This window comes from Peromyscus maniculatus, chromosome 4 (assembly GCF_049852395.1).
Source record: "Peromyscus maniculatus bairdii isolate BWxNUB_F1_BW_parent chromosome 4, HU_Pman_BW_mat_3.1, whole genome shotgun sequence".
Classification (NCBI taxonomy): domain Eukaryota; kingdom Metazoa; phylum Chordata; class Mammalia; order Rodentia; family Cricetidae; genus Peromyscus; species Peromyscus maniculatus.
The window spans coordinates 64,038,100-64,054,590 of NC_134855.1; the positions used below are offsets into that span (position 1 = coordinate 64,038,100).

Genomic DNA, 16,491 nt, shown 5'->3' on the forward strand with positions numbered 1-16,491 from the left:
ACTGGTCTGCTGGCATCTGGCTGGTGGTGGTTGGTGTCTCCTCTGCCTCTGTCTTCTTCCTGTCTCTCTCTTGGGTTTTGTGCCTGGCTATATCCTGACTCACCATAGGCCAGAGCAGCTTCTTTATTGACCAGTCATAGCAACACATATTCACAGTGTACAGAAAGACATCCCACAGCACTTCTCCTTTTCTGTCTAATCAAAAAGAAGGTTTAAACTTTAGCATAGTAAAATTACATATAATAGAAGTTATCGAGCAAGAATTACAGTTACAATATCTAGTTTATATTTGGCAAAATTAAAGAAAATATTCTGTCATCAATCCCTTATTTGTGAGTCTAAAGTTATATTTGTGAGTCTAAGATTTCATATCTAATTTATCTTTTATCACAACCAAGGAAAATTATAACTATTTTTCAACTACACCAAAGATACCAGAAGGATATAATATTACCTAAGCAAACAGGAAATGCATTGCAAGCAACTTCCAAAGTTCTAGAAATGACAGAGACATCTAGCTGCCTGGACAGTCATGCAAAAAGTTCCTCTGTAATGTTGGTGTATCCATTTTCAGCCTACAGGCCTAGAGTCTCTGGCAGGCTTGTTAGTGAAGCAGGAAATTTGAAGGATCATCTTGACATGTCTTGGCAGAGTTCAGTAGTCACTTTTTCTTGTGTCCTGCTTGTCCAGAAAGGACTGCATTCATATACTGTCAGCAGTTGAGGCAAAGGCAGTTCTTTGCCCAGCAGACAATTTTGTGCCAAGAAGAAGATGAACTTTCAAGTGGAAATGTCTTAGAACATTTTCTCAGTATCAGATCAGTGCTGCCAGGAGCAATCAGGCCTCACAGCAATGGAATTCTAAGTTATCAAAACATTTAAATGCCGTATTCTCTAGGTCTATGAAGTATTCAAAGATTATCTATCCATATGACATATGTTTCTATAAATCTGGACAACCTAACTAACATAAATATAGAAATGATAAGCATGGGTGACTATAGCTCTCTAAGTCTTCTCTACCTAAAGAACCTAAGGACTAAGGCTTTTTATTACCAAGGTAAACAGTCTATAAACAGATGTACTGTATAACGACAATGACCTCAAAATTGTGACATACACAAAATATCTTAAATCTTAACGAGAGGTAGAAATGTATAGTGCAATATTCAATATGACAACAATATCCTTAATATGTACCAATATATGAAGTATCCTAAACAGAAGTAGAACATACATATAGTTTGATAAATATAATATTACATTTGTATCAATATAAAAATATTTCAAATAAGAGTACGAATATGTATACAACATAAAAAATATAATTTTGTATTTGTATCAATGTACAAATTATCTTAAAAAGGAATACAAGAATAGTTTACATTTGTATCAAATATACAAGATTTTATCTCAGCACAAATTATCCAAGACTGATAGTTTGCTAAATCAGTTTACTAGCCCATTCCTCTTTTTCTTCTAAAGGAGAATATTGAGTCTCAATTTTATTGTCCCAGCCTCAACTCTATAACCATACATCCATAACCTTGAGAAAAATGAATTTTTTTCTTAGAATTGCTTCCTGCTGTTTCGGAGGTGATGGCTTCTTTGTGGCATCCTTTAAGAAAGCTTAGATAGTTAGGTCTCAGTAGGGCTAGCCACAGAGTGTGCAGCCAGTCTCAGTAATGAATAAGATTGTCTGAGATTCTGGCTAGAAGTGTAGTATGATGGACCATCTCATCTTAGAACTGTCCTGAAGAGTTTCCAGTCCAAAATTGATCATTGAGTAATGTTCTTAGGTGTAATCACATCATTCTGGACAGAGTAGAGTTGTTGTTATGGGGCCCATCTTTCCTCTGGAGACTTCAGAGATTGCTATTGAAAAGACTTATTTTTCCCTGTGGAAAACTTGAACATTATTAATATCAAAATGGAAAGTTTGGATTTAAAGATGACATGACATGTAAGAAAGGATTCTGAGAAATCAAGAATAAGCATGGAGAGAAGTAGAATGTTGATAATGGTGATCCTTAGAATATTGGCTTTCTTCTGTCTCACATCAGATGGCTTTTCGGATATGAGACATAATTTCTTAATTTTTTCTTTCAACAACATCCTTGAGTTTAGAGAAGGAGAGGGCCACATTCCAACTCCAAAGCCAGGTTGATTTATAATTGAATCAGGAAAACAACTATTCTAGATTTAAAGAGATATTGATTTTAGGCAGTGAGATAATACCGTGTAAAGTATATTGGTACCAATTGGTCCTTCCTTTATGCAGTAGATGTCTAGGTGTCAAAGGCCTTGTGATTTCTTGAAGATGCATATTCCTATTAACTTGTAAAGACAAAATAAAACAAAACAAAACAAAACAAAAACCCTGTCCCAATCCTTGTTTCCACAAGTTTTCTGGAGGAATCTTTAGAATATATTATGTAAAATATCATGTCATCTGAAAACACAATTTTCAAAATATTTTCCTACTCAGACCATTTTTTATTTCTATCCTTTGTGTATCACTAAGACTTGGAGCACTGAATTAAATACAAATTGGAGTAGAGTACATCACAGACTTGTTCCTGATTAAAATGGGATGATGTAGGCTATTGATGTGTCATGTATAACCTTTATTATATAATTCTCAATAAAGAAAAAAAAAACTTTCCCAGGAAAAGGAAAAAATAGAACTCACTTGAGTGTTATGTGAGGCTTGTCAGCTGAAATATGATATAGAAGCTGCCTGTTCAAATGTCTCTTTCAAGAAACACCTATTATATTTTGTTAGTTAAACTGTTTTCCTTCAGTATATCTCATACTACTTTGTTGCTTCTGTTTGTAAAAATACTTCAAAATAAAAAAAAAGTCTACTGGTAATTGTGAGAATGGTTCCCTTTAATATTTGATCAGGGTTAATCCAGAGACCCCAACAATACAATCTATCGCTATTGTATTTGGTTTTCCACCAGAACTTGATGGTCAGAGCTTATTGCTGCAAACACTTTGTCCACGAGACATAAAAAATTAAATTGATACTGTTAGGAAGTTTCCTCCCTGTTTCCTAGCTTTCCATGGTACTGGAAGGTGCCATGCAGGGTGCTGGGAAAGAAAACTTATCAACAATTTTACCCAGCATGTGAACTGCAATGAAATGACAAGAATGCAAAGACATGAAAGCAATGGTGGCGTGGACGTGCTTTAATACCCAATTACTTTTTTTTAATTGGATGTAAAGCTCACTCCAGGGGGCAATGCATATCTGGTGCAGTGAATATGCTGGGTGATCTTTTTGACATGCACCTGTTTGGGTTTGCAAGTATTTTCCTTAGATTTTTTTTTTCAATCTCTGTTCATGGAGGACATTGATCTATGTTTGCCTTGCTGGCAAGTTGCTATCTGCTATTTGTTTAAAAGTAATACTGATTTTGTAGAAGGAGTTTGTATATGCTACATCCTTATTTAATTCATAGAATAATAGAAGAATTGATCATTTAGTTATCACTCTTTGAAGATGTTACATAATGTTCAGTCCAGCTGCTGTGACCCCCATCATGAGCTAAGATCTTTTACTCAGAAAATTTATTTTATTTTATTTTACCTGTATGTGTGTTTTGCCTGCATGCATCTCTGTGCACTGTGTTGTTGCAATGTTCATGGAGGCCAGAAAAAGTCATTGTAATCCCTGGGGCTGGAATTACAGATGGTTTCAAGCTGCCAACTGGGTGGTGGCAACCAAATCCCAAGTCCTCTGGAAGAATAGTTAGTGCTCTTAATTGCTCAGCCATCTCTCCATCCACATAAGAACATCTTTAAAAATAACTGCTTCAGTCTCCTTGCTTTTTCTAGGTATGTTCACATTATTTGTCTTATCTTTATTTAGCTTTGTGGGCCAGATCAAGAAGTTCATCAATTTAATCTAGAAATTCATCTATCTAAGATAGAAGTTGCTACCAGAGACTGGGGTATTGCTGTGACTGGCCTGACCATGCTTTTGTTTGAAGTAATATGGCCTTTTGGCCTTTGGGTTAGGAAAGCCATGAAATACTTTAAGCACTGCTTAATGGGCCATACTAGTAGGAGCATGGAAGACAGTGGTGCTTAGTGTGTGTGATTTGATAAACAATAGGGGGCTATCTCAAGCGGTTTCACATTAGAAGAATTTTAGTATGTTGCCTAGAGATCTTTCTTGTGATATTTGAGTGAAAGGAGTGGCTACTTTTTGCCCTTGTCAAAAAAGTTTGCCAAGGTCAAAGTGAAGAATTTCAGAATAATTCTGTGTACAGAGGAAATCTCAAAACAGCTTAATATAGACTCTGTCATTTTTTTGTAGTAACTCTAATGAAGATTTATAATGAAAAGGAGCTAAAGAAAAGCTTCTAGCCAGGCATAAGGGCACATGCCTCTAATCTAAGTATTTGCAAGGCAGAGGCTGGCAGATCTCATCTTGCTAAATTTCCAGCTTGTGAACAGGAATTTAAGAAAAGCTTAGAGCTTGGTGTGGTGAAACATGCCTTTAATCCTAACACTGGAACAGTAGAGGCTGGTGGATCTCTGAGTTTGAGGGCAGCTTGGTGTACAAGGCAAGTTCAAGAACAGCCAAGCTTAGTCAGTGAAGGTGGAAAACAGAAAGTCAGTGAAGATGTAATTAAACAAGGGGGCCATGGTTCAAGGCTAGCAAACAGAAAAACTTGGCAGGTTCAGACATGTGGTTCTGCCTTTATGGTTAAGAATAGAAGAAATGGGTTATGGAAATTGCCTATGTGCCTAAGGAATGCCACTGGAGCCAGGCGTGTGTCTGGAGTGTCCCTGAAATGGAGACCTAGTAGAGAGGGCATTTCGTGATGCTGTGAAGTTGAAGCCTAGATTGCCTTGGAGAACCCAAGAGGTTAGAGATGCCAGAGTCATGGAAGAGCTGCTAACTGGGAGTGGAAGTAGCCTAAGAGAAAGAAATCTGTTGCAGTTAACAAAGCTGAACAGAGTTGAAGAGCTGAAGAGCTGAAGAGTGTTTCGATGCAGAGTTTGGAGTTTGCCCAGCTGACTCTCTATCTTGCTTTAGTCCAGTGTTTCCTAACTATGATCCATTCCCTGTGTTTTGTAATAGTAATGCATATCCTATGCCATTATATGTTGAAAGTATGTGATCTGATTTTTTATTTGATTTTTACAAGGGATCACAGTTAAGGGATTGCATGAATCTCCAAAGAGATTTTGAACTTTGCACTTTTGAATGATACTTAAACTGTGATAGACAGTGGGGACTTTTGAAGTTGAAGTAAATGCATTTTGCATTATGATATTGTTAAAGGTTTATAGGGGCCAAGGAGTAGAATGTGGTAGTTTGAATGTATTTGATCCTCACACTCTCATAGGGAGTGGCACTATTAGGAAGTATGGCTTTGTTGGAGTGGGTATGGCTTTGTTGTTGTGAGAATGGAAGTTGAGGTTTCCTATGCTCATGATATCACCCTATGGGTCAGTCAACTTCCTGTTGCCTCTGAGTCAAGATGTAGGACTCCCAGCTTCTGCACCACATCTGACTGCACACCACCATGTTCCCAACTATGATTATAATGGACTGAACCACTAAAACTGTAAGCAAGTCCCCTCAATCAAATGTATTTTTCATTTATAAGAGTTTCCATGGTCATGGTGTCTCTTTATAGCAATAAAAGCCTAACTAAGACAGATATGTAAGGAATGTAGAAAACATTGAAAATTGTAAACTACCTCTAATATTATTATACTGTTTATCGTGTATTATAACATTTATATTTCTATGTATATTCTAAATGTTTTCTTTTTTTTTTTTTTTTGGTTTTTCGAGACAGGGTTTCTCTGTGTAGCTTTGCGCCTTTCCTGGAACTCACTTGGTAGCCCAGGCTGGCCTCGAACTCACAAAGATCCGCCTGCCTCTGCCTCCCAAGTGCTGGGATTAAAGGCGTGCGCCACCACCGCCCGGCATCTAAATGTTTTCTAACATATCTATGGTTATCTATCATATCAACATCCCTTTGCTACTTTTTCTATTTCATTTTCATTAAGCTTAAACCTATCCTGCATACCACCTGGAGTTGCAGCATAATTACTTTCAAGTAAGCTTAGTTTTGAAAGTTTATTTAATTTAGTAATGGTGTGATTTCATATGATCTTAATGTGTAATTTGTATAGAATAATTACAGAAATAGGTTATATTTTCAAGAGAAGGAAACTAAATCTCAGGTAAATTTTCTAAGCACAATTTTCTAAACACAGTATTTGAGTTGTAACTCTCTTATGTTATATGTATTACCTGGCTCTATGAATATTCTACTTTCATTGATAGACTATTTGGTGTCAATCATTTTATATTGTATTTACTTACAAATTATTCTCTTGTTTATTATGGGAAACCAAAATCACTTGGGTACTTTTCTATCCTGGGAGAATCAATGTGTTCTTTCCCCTGGGCATCCTGTATACTTCAAGAATTGTTCAAAGGCCTGCTGTATGAAGAAAATTACACAATATTCACTCCTTGCCTTGTGTGACTGAGACAAGCATTTCCAAAGTAAGAGGAAAATCTATCATGTACAATATATTTAGAAACTATATTCTTGAATTTGAAATTATACTACATGCTTTATTTTGCAATTAATTTTTAAAATTCTGTAAAAATTTTTAATTATTTTTGAGATTATAATTACAATATTTCTTCCTTTCCTTTCCTCCTTCCATACCCTACCATATATCTATCCCTGCTCTCTTCCAAAATCGTGACCTCAGTTTTTACTCATTGATATTCTATGCATGTACATATATATTTCTAAATAAAACAAACTCAGTCCATATAATATTGTATTTATGTTTTGGGGACTGACCATTTGGCACAGTGGTAATGGGAGAGGTGGTATTTCCCAAAGAAGAATTTATTAATTATTTTAACACTTAATTTGATAATAAGATTCTACTTAAGTAAATGTATATTGCAATTGAAGCATAAGTCTTCTAGGTAACTTATTGTGTCTTACTTTGGCTAAAAATTTGTTGATTAGGAATCTGTTTTTATTTACACAAGAAAAGTGAGATTAAGAGAAGGAAAATTGAAGATTACATCTCAAATTAGGAAAGCATATGAAACGCATAAAAAATTTAAAGACCTGAAACCAAAAATTGGTTTATGATCTCTGAGGATCTTGTTGTGATTAAGTGATTTATACAAAATTTACCTTTGTTTATAAATTTTAAGAATTCAATACAGAAGCCATTGGGCCTTTTATTGAAATTTCTTACATAAGCTTAGCTACTTCATCAAATCAATCAGAAATCGTAGAAACATGTCTTTGTGTTGATTCTAGGAAGCATTGATTCCTGAGTATTGACATATCATGGGAAGTTCACAAGTTCCCTGGGAATAGCATAGGTATGGGCACAGGGAAGCCTGGGCTAGAATCCTGGCTTTGTTACCTGTGACATGGTCTAGTTGAGTCTCAGATCTAAACAAGAAAAGTAAGTTGAATCATTTATTTTACAGGTTATCACATAGACTATAGAAGACGCCACACACCACACACATGCACACAATCTATCACCTCTTTTAGCATTATAATAACGCCACAGCTGAAGTCACTGTTTTCTTCCTGTGATCCCTGTGCTTCCGCTGCTATTGGAGTAAGGTGTGTATACTGACAGAGTTGAGGGGGTTGATTTCATGCCTGTCTTCAAGACTGATCATGATTTGTTAAAATTTTTGGATCTATATTTTAACCTTTGCAATTCCTTACTAGTAAAATCAAATAGGTCTAATTATAATCCATGAAAAATTCTAAATATAATATAGAAATGATTTTGTTGTGTGTGATAAAATGTCTAAACAACACATTTGATTTTGGCTACAAGGACTTTTACCAGATATCTAATGAAAATTAGATAATTGTTTCTTTAGAATTTGGTATAGAAGAGAGTATATTAGCAGATTTCAAAACTATCTTTGTTTTAGAGCTAAGAATGTGAGCAAGTGAAAACTTTTGATCAAATGACTGGTGTGAATTGATCTCTCAATGCAAGACAAGTATTCAAAAAGTATAGTGGAAATTTAACTAAATACCATTATTACCTGATTGCAAGCAGATATGACTAAACAATATAGTGTCAACATCAGTAAAATGTATGCAAATGGTAATCAGTAATTATAATCTCATGGAACTTCATTTTAAGATATGCTCTGTCATATATATATTATTATAATAGTTTTCTAAATATTAATAATTGGCTTGCTGTGACCCATTAATAGCTCAATACTATGATTTAAAATTCCTTATTTATTTTCTTAGATTTGAATAAAATATAAATACATATTTAGGTTTATATAGGCCTTGTATTACTATTTTAGTAAATATCATAATATAATAAACACTCCACAATATATTTTAGTAAACATCATAATAAACATTCCACAATATTTTTCTCTTAAAATTAAGCAATGTATAATTCCACCAACAATTTTATTCAATCTTATTTATACTTCGATACATAGAAACAAGTGTTCCCTACTCACTCTGTAAATAAGTAATAAATCTGAAATGTTAACACAGAAGTTTCATTCAAAATATAGTGTTACTAATTCCTTCTGATCATTTTTTCTCAGCTTTGTCAAAAATGTGAAGGTTAAACTTTGGATTTAGCTGAGTTTTCTTCTGCAAGTGTGTGAGTCAAAACATGCAGTTGTGTTTCATAGAGTGAACCTTCTGGTGTCACATTGTGCAGTTCGACTTAATTTAGATTGTATTCCTGATACTTTTCAGAGATCCTTTGCACTTGTATGCCAAGGATTCTTTAAGTAGAAGATAAGGAATGGAAAAAAAGGCAATGAATAGTACTAAGCTGAATCACATTTTTATGATGTTTGATAAATGTATTATTTTTCCATATATTTGTACATGCTAATTTATGTCTTTATAATTTTTATTAATATAATCAAACTAAATATGAGTTGTTACAGTTGTGTATATTTATAAAAATGCATTATTTTTCATTATACAAAACCTGGATTTTTTATTTTATTTTAGATTTCTGAAATTATGTATAAGAACTCAGTGAATATTTTATTTAACCCCACAATTTTAACTCTAAAAAGACCTCCACCATAGACCTGAGCCTTTTCTTGGAATCGAAAAACAAGTGGTTCCCTTCTTTTAGAATAGTTTCCAGCTGCTATATGGCTGACAGGTGGAGGTTTCAATACGAAACATGTAAACCAACCAGTCACAAATGATTCAGCCAAACCTGCTGTAAGGAGACTGTTCATGAATTGAAACAAGTTGATGTCTGATATCCTGAAAAGAAATCAAGAGCCACGATGACTTTTTTCCCCCTCTAATTTTAGAGATTGAAACCAGGGCTTGTTCACTGTAGGTAAGTGAAAGGAAAAGTAGCAGCTCAGGACTCCCAAGGCCAAGTTCTCAGCACAAAGCAGCTTTATTTGCCCTAGAGGGACAAAGGGCAGAGATAAGGGACAAACACAGGAGATAGAGGACAGAGGAGGGAGAAGAGGAAGGCAACAAGGGAAAGGGGGCAGGGATATTCTTCTGGGAAGAAGGAGGAGAATGGTTCAGGGTACTGCCTCTGGATAGAGGAGACACAACCATGGCCCAGAGGCAAATGGTGTCTATAAAGGGAAAATGTGAAATCTTGTGTTAGAACGAGGTGTTTAATTTTAATTGGGCATGTTAATTAGGTGAGCCAAAGGGGGCTTTTGATTTGTGAACTTTAATACTTTGAAAACTGGACCTTAGTACTCTGCCTCAAGAAGAGAAAATGGACAAATAAGGGAATAGACCTTTGGAGGTAGCTTCAAGCATACAATCTGGTGGTTTTTAGTAAGGCAGAGGGAATGGGGACAAGGGCAATGCCTGTCAGAGGCATATACTAAAGTGGGCTAGGATTGCTTCAGGAAGAAGGTTACATCACCAGGTTCTCATACTGAACACTTCCTCCAACTTACTGTTTGGTCCAGGATCTCACAATAATGGGGGACAGACCACCAAAGTCTATTACACCAGAAGCAAACTTTATTCCAGAAAAAATAAAATAAAATAAATATCACCTCAGGGCACAAAAATTTATTAGCTAGATGAGACCACAGGCAGATTTGGATTTTAAGGCTGTGGCAGTTGGAGCGGGATTATAAGTTCCTTTTTATAGTAAGGGGGAAGGCATTAGGTACAGAGTGCTTGCTAGGAGTCCCATAGAAATAACTATTAAAAGTTAACTTTGGTCCAGACAGTTGTTGGCTATAAGGAGCAAGGGGGTTAACTGTTAATCCCTGGCTGTTGACAGAGGAGCTAGCTATAAAGTAGACAGCCATTGTTAGCAGTTAAACTTTAGAGATAATGACTGTCAGTTTTTATCTCTTAAGCATATATTTTTTTTCTATATTCCTGGACCCTTCATTTACATTTAATGTGAAATTTACGTTTCAATCATGGAAGCTTCCACCTGATTCAGGAAAGTTGTCAGAATTTTCTGTTGTTTCATGCTTGTGATTCATGATATAGTATTTCTTTTGAGAAATATTTCTGTGACAATTAATGCTTATTGTTACTGAGGAATATTAACTTACAGTATGTTTATCAATTCCATGGCACAGGTACTAAGAGAATGACCAAGCATTATTTAGAAAACAAATGTATCTCAAAATAAATATAAAGATTTATTTGTATTTTTTAATTTTTAATTTTAATTTTTTTGAGACAGGGTCAATTATGGCCCTGGCTTGTCTGGACATGGCAATGTAGACCAGGCTAATTAAACTCATGGAGTTCAATCCTGGCCTCTACTAGAGTTAAGGGCATGAGTCACTATGCCTTCTCCAAAGGTACATATTTTTCATATGCATATGTCATTGCCACATAAATTGAGGTCTGTCATACTATAATTCTGTTGATAATTTAAAAACTGTAATTGTTTTAAAAATAAAGAAAAAACCTAAAAGTCAGAAGTAAGTGGGTATGTAGTAACGTTTATTTCAAGAAAGAAGAACTAAAACACATTTTAAAATTTATTGGTTGGTGTTGTTTTTACTTTGTTTTTCATTTTCAAAAAAAAACTCATGAACTACTCTGCTCATCGTAGTAAATTGTGAATTAATGAAATGAGAAATTGTCAAAATAAATAAAGGCAAACTTGAATGAGTTTGAAATATAAGGCAAATTCAGGCCATGTTCGATTATTTCATATTCACTTATTGATACAGATACAGTTTTCCTCATTTAAATCCAAATTATCTCACCATCTATATATGGCTGCTCATATTTTACATAGACCCTGTGTAGAACCTAGGATGCATCCTGAGGTTTATAATTATGAATACAATGTAGTAGAAAGTAGGTAAGAAACTTTAATAGAGAGAAGTGGGCATTTTCAAGATTAGACTGGGTGATTCTGAAAATAAAAAACACAGCAAAAATGTGAAAATATTTTTTCAATTTATTTTTAACAGAGTAATGTATCTACTTGGTCTCAACTTCCTTATGACTGCTACTGCCACCAAGGATAAAGGCTTTGTTATGATTTTCTTAAACATGAATCGAGGGATGTGATGAGTGGACAGAGTTCTCAAAGGGTATTGGTCTTGTAACCCATAATGCTAAAATATGTCAAGAAGTCCACAAGGTTATGATGTACAAAGAATTACAGTGAACAATGTCACAGACATCACCATGTTTATACTAACAGGCTTCACAAACGATGATGACATGCAAGTCTTCTTATTTCTCTTGTTTCTTGCCATCTACCTTTTTACTCTTATAGGTAACCTGGGACTGGTTTTGCTAGTCATTGGAGATTCCCGGCTCCATAATCCCATGTACTATTTTTTAAGTGTTTTATCATTCCTAGATGCCTGTTATTCCACAGTTGTCACCCCAAAGATGTTGGTCAATTTTCTTTCAAAAGATAAATCCATTTCATATCCTGGATGTGTGACAGAAATGTTTCTCTTTGTTACTTTTGGAACCACAGAATGCTTCCTGTTGGCAGCAATGGCTTATGACCGTTATGTAGCCATCTACAACCCCCTTGTGTATGCAGTGAACATGTCACCTAGAGTCTACTTACCCCTCATCATAGCTTCCTATGCAGGTGGAATTATGCATGCTACTATACACACAGTAGCTACTTTTAGCCTTTCTTTCTGTGCATCCAATGAAATTAGGCATGTCTTCTGTGATATTCCTCCATTGCTTGCTATTTCATGTTCTAACACACATATAAACCAGCTTCTGCTCTTCTATTGTGTGGGTTCCATTGAGATCATCACCATCCTGATTGTCCTGGTGTCTTACAGTTTCATACTCTTTGTAATTCTTAAGATGCATTCTGCTGAAGGGAGGAGAAAAATCTTCTCTACATGTGGATCTCACCTCACAGGAGTGTCCATTTATCATGGGACAATTCTTTTCATGTATGTGAGACCCAGTTCCAACTATGCCTTAGAACATGACATGATAGTGTCCACATTTTACACTATTGTGATTCCAATGTTGAATCCCATCATCTACAGTCTGAGAAACAAAGATGTAAAAGAGGCAATGAAAAAAGTTTTTGAGAGAAATTTATTCATCAATAAAGTACATTTTTAAAATATAATAATGTGGATTGGGGATTTAGCTCAGTGGTAGAGCACTTGCCTAGCAAGCACAAGGCCCTGGGTTCAATCCTCAGCTCAAATATATATATATATATATATATATATATATATATATATATATATATATATATATATATATATATATATAATGACCATTATAAGTTTGTATTTTGCAGAGAAAAAAAAATCTCCTGAGATTTTGTTAATATTGCCTGTGGTTCAAAAGGTTAGAACTGACTTGTTAGTAGTATCTCTGTTTCTGTTTGTCAAAGATAGGAATAAATACCACTTATATAGCTATGGATAAATTGAAACATGAGTATATTAAAATTCTATTGATACATGTTTTTTGTCATTCATTCATTTGATTTTTCTGTAGCATTAATGTCAATAGGAGTCTATTCTTTGTACTCTTATCATATAGGTTATAATAAGCTCTCTTTACTCACTCTAAATTGAATATCATTCTTCAGTTCCCCTTCCCTATCTTTAATGCAATCACTGGATATCTCCTACCATACTCAGAACAAACTAATCACCTAGGTGGGTTTTAGCCATCTTCAACTTAAAACTCTATAAATCTTTGGCTGCTGTGGAAATCACTTTGTAGATGAGGCTACTCTCAAAATCACAGTGATCTGCCTACCTTTGCCTCTTGGGTGCTTGAATTAATAATGTGAGCCACCACAAGTGACTAGCCATGAGTCATTCATTATTCAAAGGTTTAATTTTATCAGCATGTTTCTTTAGTTTCATAGGGATTTATTCCTAGTTAATTTATGCTATGGAACACTAGAAATCGAACCCTTGAATAATTATATATATATATATATATATATATATATATATATATATATATATATATAAAGATTCTATAGTGGTAAGTTTTCATGTGACTTTTTCAAATGTCTTTAGTGTTAAGTACACCTCTTCATGGTCTTTCTTCCACTTGACCATCACTGCTACACTTAATCATTCTTGTTCCATTATTTTCCCTTCTTAACATTACCTAATTTTTTTAAAGGTACAGCACACTCCACTACTGAAACAGGAATTCATTTTATAAAAATTAATGTACTTAGTTATACCACCATTATTTTTCATTTTATGATGTTTTGAAATGAGTATTATGGAATAAAGGAATTTCCGACTTCAGAAGTAATATAAACATGCTTATTTTACTAAATTCAAATGTTGGTTGTATTCCAGAGTTATTTTGTTTAGTAGTCCATGTTAGAAAACCAAAATTTAGCTACCTTTAAAGTTTTGGAAAAAATATTTCAATCAAGGATCTTCCTATGGCTTTATTATTGTTTTCAAATAAACATGCATAGCCATTATCAAGGAAAGAAAAAGATGAACACAAAGAATAATAATGAGTTTGTTTATAGTTAAGGATATCTTTTAAATATTTAGCAAATCCATCAAGAACACAGACTTAGGTATTTTCAACAAAATAAGTTATCTCCTTTTCATTTTTTGCTCTATTTTTTACATCATTATTTCAGAAACCAACTGGTGGTATGATAATCTTCATGACTTGCTATTTGGTTTGCTGTTTGTCCCAGACAATACATTAAATTTGATACAATTTCATTCTTTCCTCTCATCTAAATCCCTTTTCTCTATAACAATTCTTTGATTTCCTCTGTGCTTAAGGCCGTTTCTAATTAACTTGAAAGTTTTAATACAATCTAAAGATTTTACTGTATTAAAGCTATATTCTTAAAAAATTAAATACTCATATTTCCCCCTTAACAAAATGCAACCCCAAATGTATCAGAGACTCATGGAAGACCTGAAATTTTGAAGTTGATGGAGGAAACAGTATGAAAACTTCACCTAAGTATAGATGTCCTGGAACCACTTCTCACTCCCCATTCACACACTGACGCTTAGGCCTCTGAAGACTGAACCCAAACACCATTAGGTCAACCATGATCTGACAAGATAAGAAAAATCAAATGGAGAACCAATCATTCACTCCACAAAGTTGATACCAAATTTCTATATTGAAAAACCATGCTAAAAATCAAAGTCTGAATGCCTGGGTCTCAGTACAAAACAAACAATACAAATTACCAAAGAAAATATAAATTACCTGTAAAATTCATACCCCATAGAAATGACAACTTAGATTGCTGTGGAATAATGCTTTTGTATACTGGTTTAATAAAATGCTGATTTGCCAGTGGCCAGGCAGGAAGGATAGGTGGGATAAGCAGACAAGGAGAATTCTGGGAAGAGGAAAGCTGAGTGGGGAAATACTAGCCCACCACCCAAGGAGCAGCATGTAACAGCACACAGGTAAAGCCACAGAACATGTGGTGATATATAGATTAATAGAAATGGGCTGAGTTTAAGTGTAACAGCTAGTCAGTCATAATCCTGAGACTAATGGCTGAGCAGTTTTAATTAATATAAGCCTCTGTGTGTTTACATGGGTCTTAGTGGTTGCAGACAGGATAGGACACAGGAAATCTTCCAACTACATTAGATAATACATAAGACAATGTTTTCAAATTACAATTATAAATATTTTCAAAGAACTCAGAAAAAGTTTAAATAAATGATAAAAGGATAAAACAAATGATTCATGAAATAATGAAAATAATTCAGGATATTAAAGTAAGATTTGATTAACAAATATTCTTAAGAAAAGCAATCTTGAAACTTGGAAAGAGAAATTCAGGGAGTCTAATAAAAAACTCATTAGAAATCTTGATCAGTGTATTACATAAAGTGGAAAAGAAACCATTAGGTCTTGAAGTCATGATAGAGGATTTGGATTACTCAGTCAAAGAAAACGTTAAATTTAAAAAATCATTTAAAAGGAACAGACATAGATTTTGTGAAATTATAAAAAGACCAAAAATACAAATCATATATATATATATATAGAGAGAGAGAGAGAGAGGGAGGAAAACAAACTTGTATCAAAATTACAAAAATAACTCTAATGCTATAATAAAAACTCCCAAATATAAGGGAATAGATTTGTGTCTAGGTGCAAGAAGCATACAAAATTCAAAGAAGGCGGGACTAGAAAAGAAAGCCTCCACATCATGTAGCAGTCCAAATACTAAATGTACAGACAAAAAATAGAAATACCAAGTCTTATATAAAGTCAAACCCTTTCAGAATAACAGTTAATTTGTGGATAGGTACTTTAAAAGACATAAGGACGATACCCAGAGAGGCCTGCTCCAAGGTCCCATCCCTGGGCAACAGCCATTCTGGGGAAGACCTGCCCAACTTGTCCTCAGGGTCTGGCCAAGGGATGGGACCTCCCCAACCCCACCAGGAAGGTTTCCCTTCTCCAAGAATGCCCCCCCCAGCAGGCCCTGCAATCTCGATGCCTGCCCCCACACCTATCTGCCCAAGACCCCAGACACTTCATGAGACTTAGACATCAGCCCCAAACTCTCATCCAGCTATGAACTCCCATCTGGATCAGTGGTAAGTACCTGGGGTCATACCCAGGGAGGCCTGCCCCTAGGTCCATCACTGGGCACTAGCCATTCCAGGGAAAACCCGCCCAACTTGGCACCAATTTCTGGCCATTCAGCAGGGATCCCCATGAAGGTTCCCCTTCTCCAATATCCCACCCACCCACAGACTCTGCAATCTCCACGCTCTGCCCCCACATCCGTCTGCCCAACACCCCAGCCACTGCCTGAGACTCGAAGACACAGGCAAATTATAATGCCACAGCAGTAAACACCAAAGAAGAAAAATGCACACATACTAACACACACACACACACACACACACACACACACACACACACACACACACACACAAAATATCAGGAATAAACAATCACTGGTCATTAATATCCCTTAATATCAATGGATGTAATTCACCTAT

General features: G+C 35.0%; 1 protein-coding gene across 1 annotated transcript; it reads left to right on the forward strand.

Annotated features, from left to right (window-relative positions):
* The first annotated feature begins 11,626 nt into the window (after nucleotides 1-11,626).
* Nucleotides 11,627-12,613, forward strand: LOC102904791 (olfactory receptor 5T9). The gene has a single exon (XM_006989717.3). The coding sequence runs from the start codon at nucleotides 11,627-11,629 to the stop codon at nucleotides 12,611-12,613; it is 987 nt and encodes a 328-aa protein (XP_006989779.2).
* Nucleotides 12,614-16,491: the final 3,878 nt, after the last annotated feature.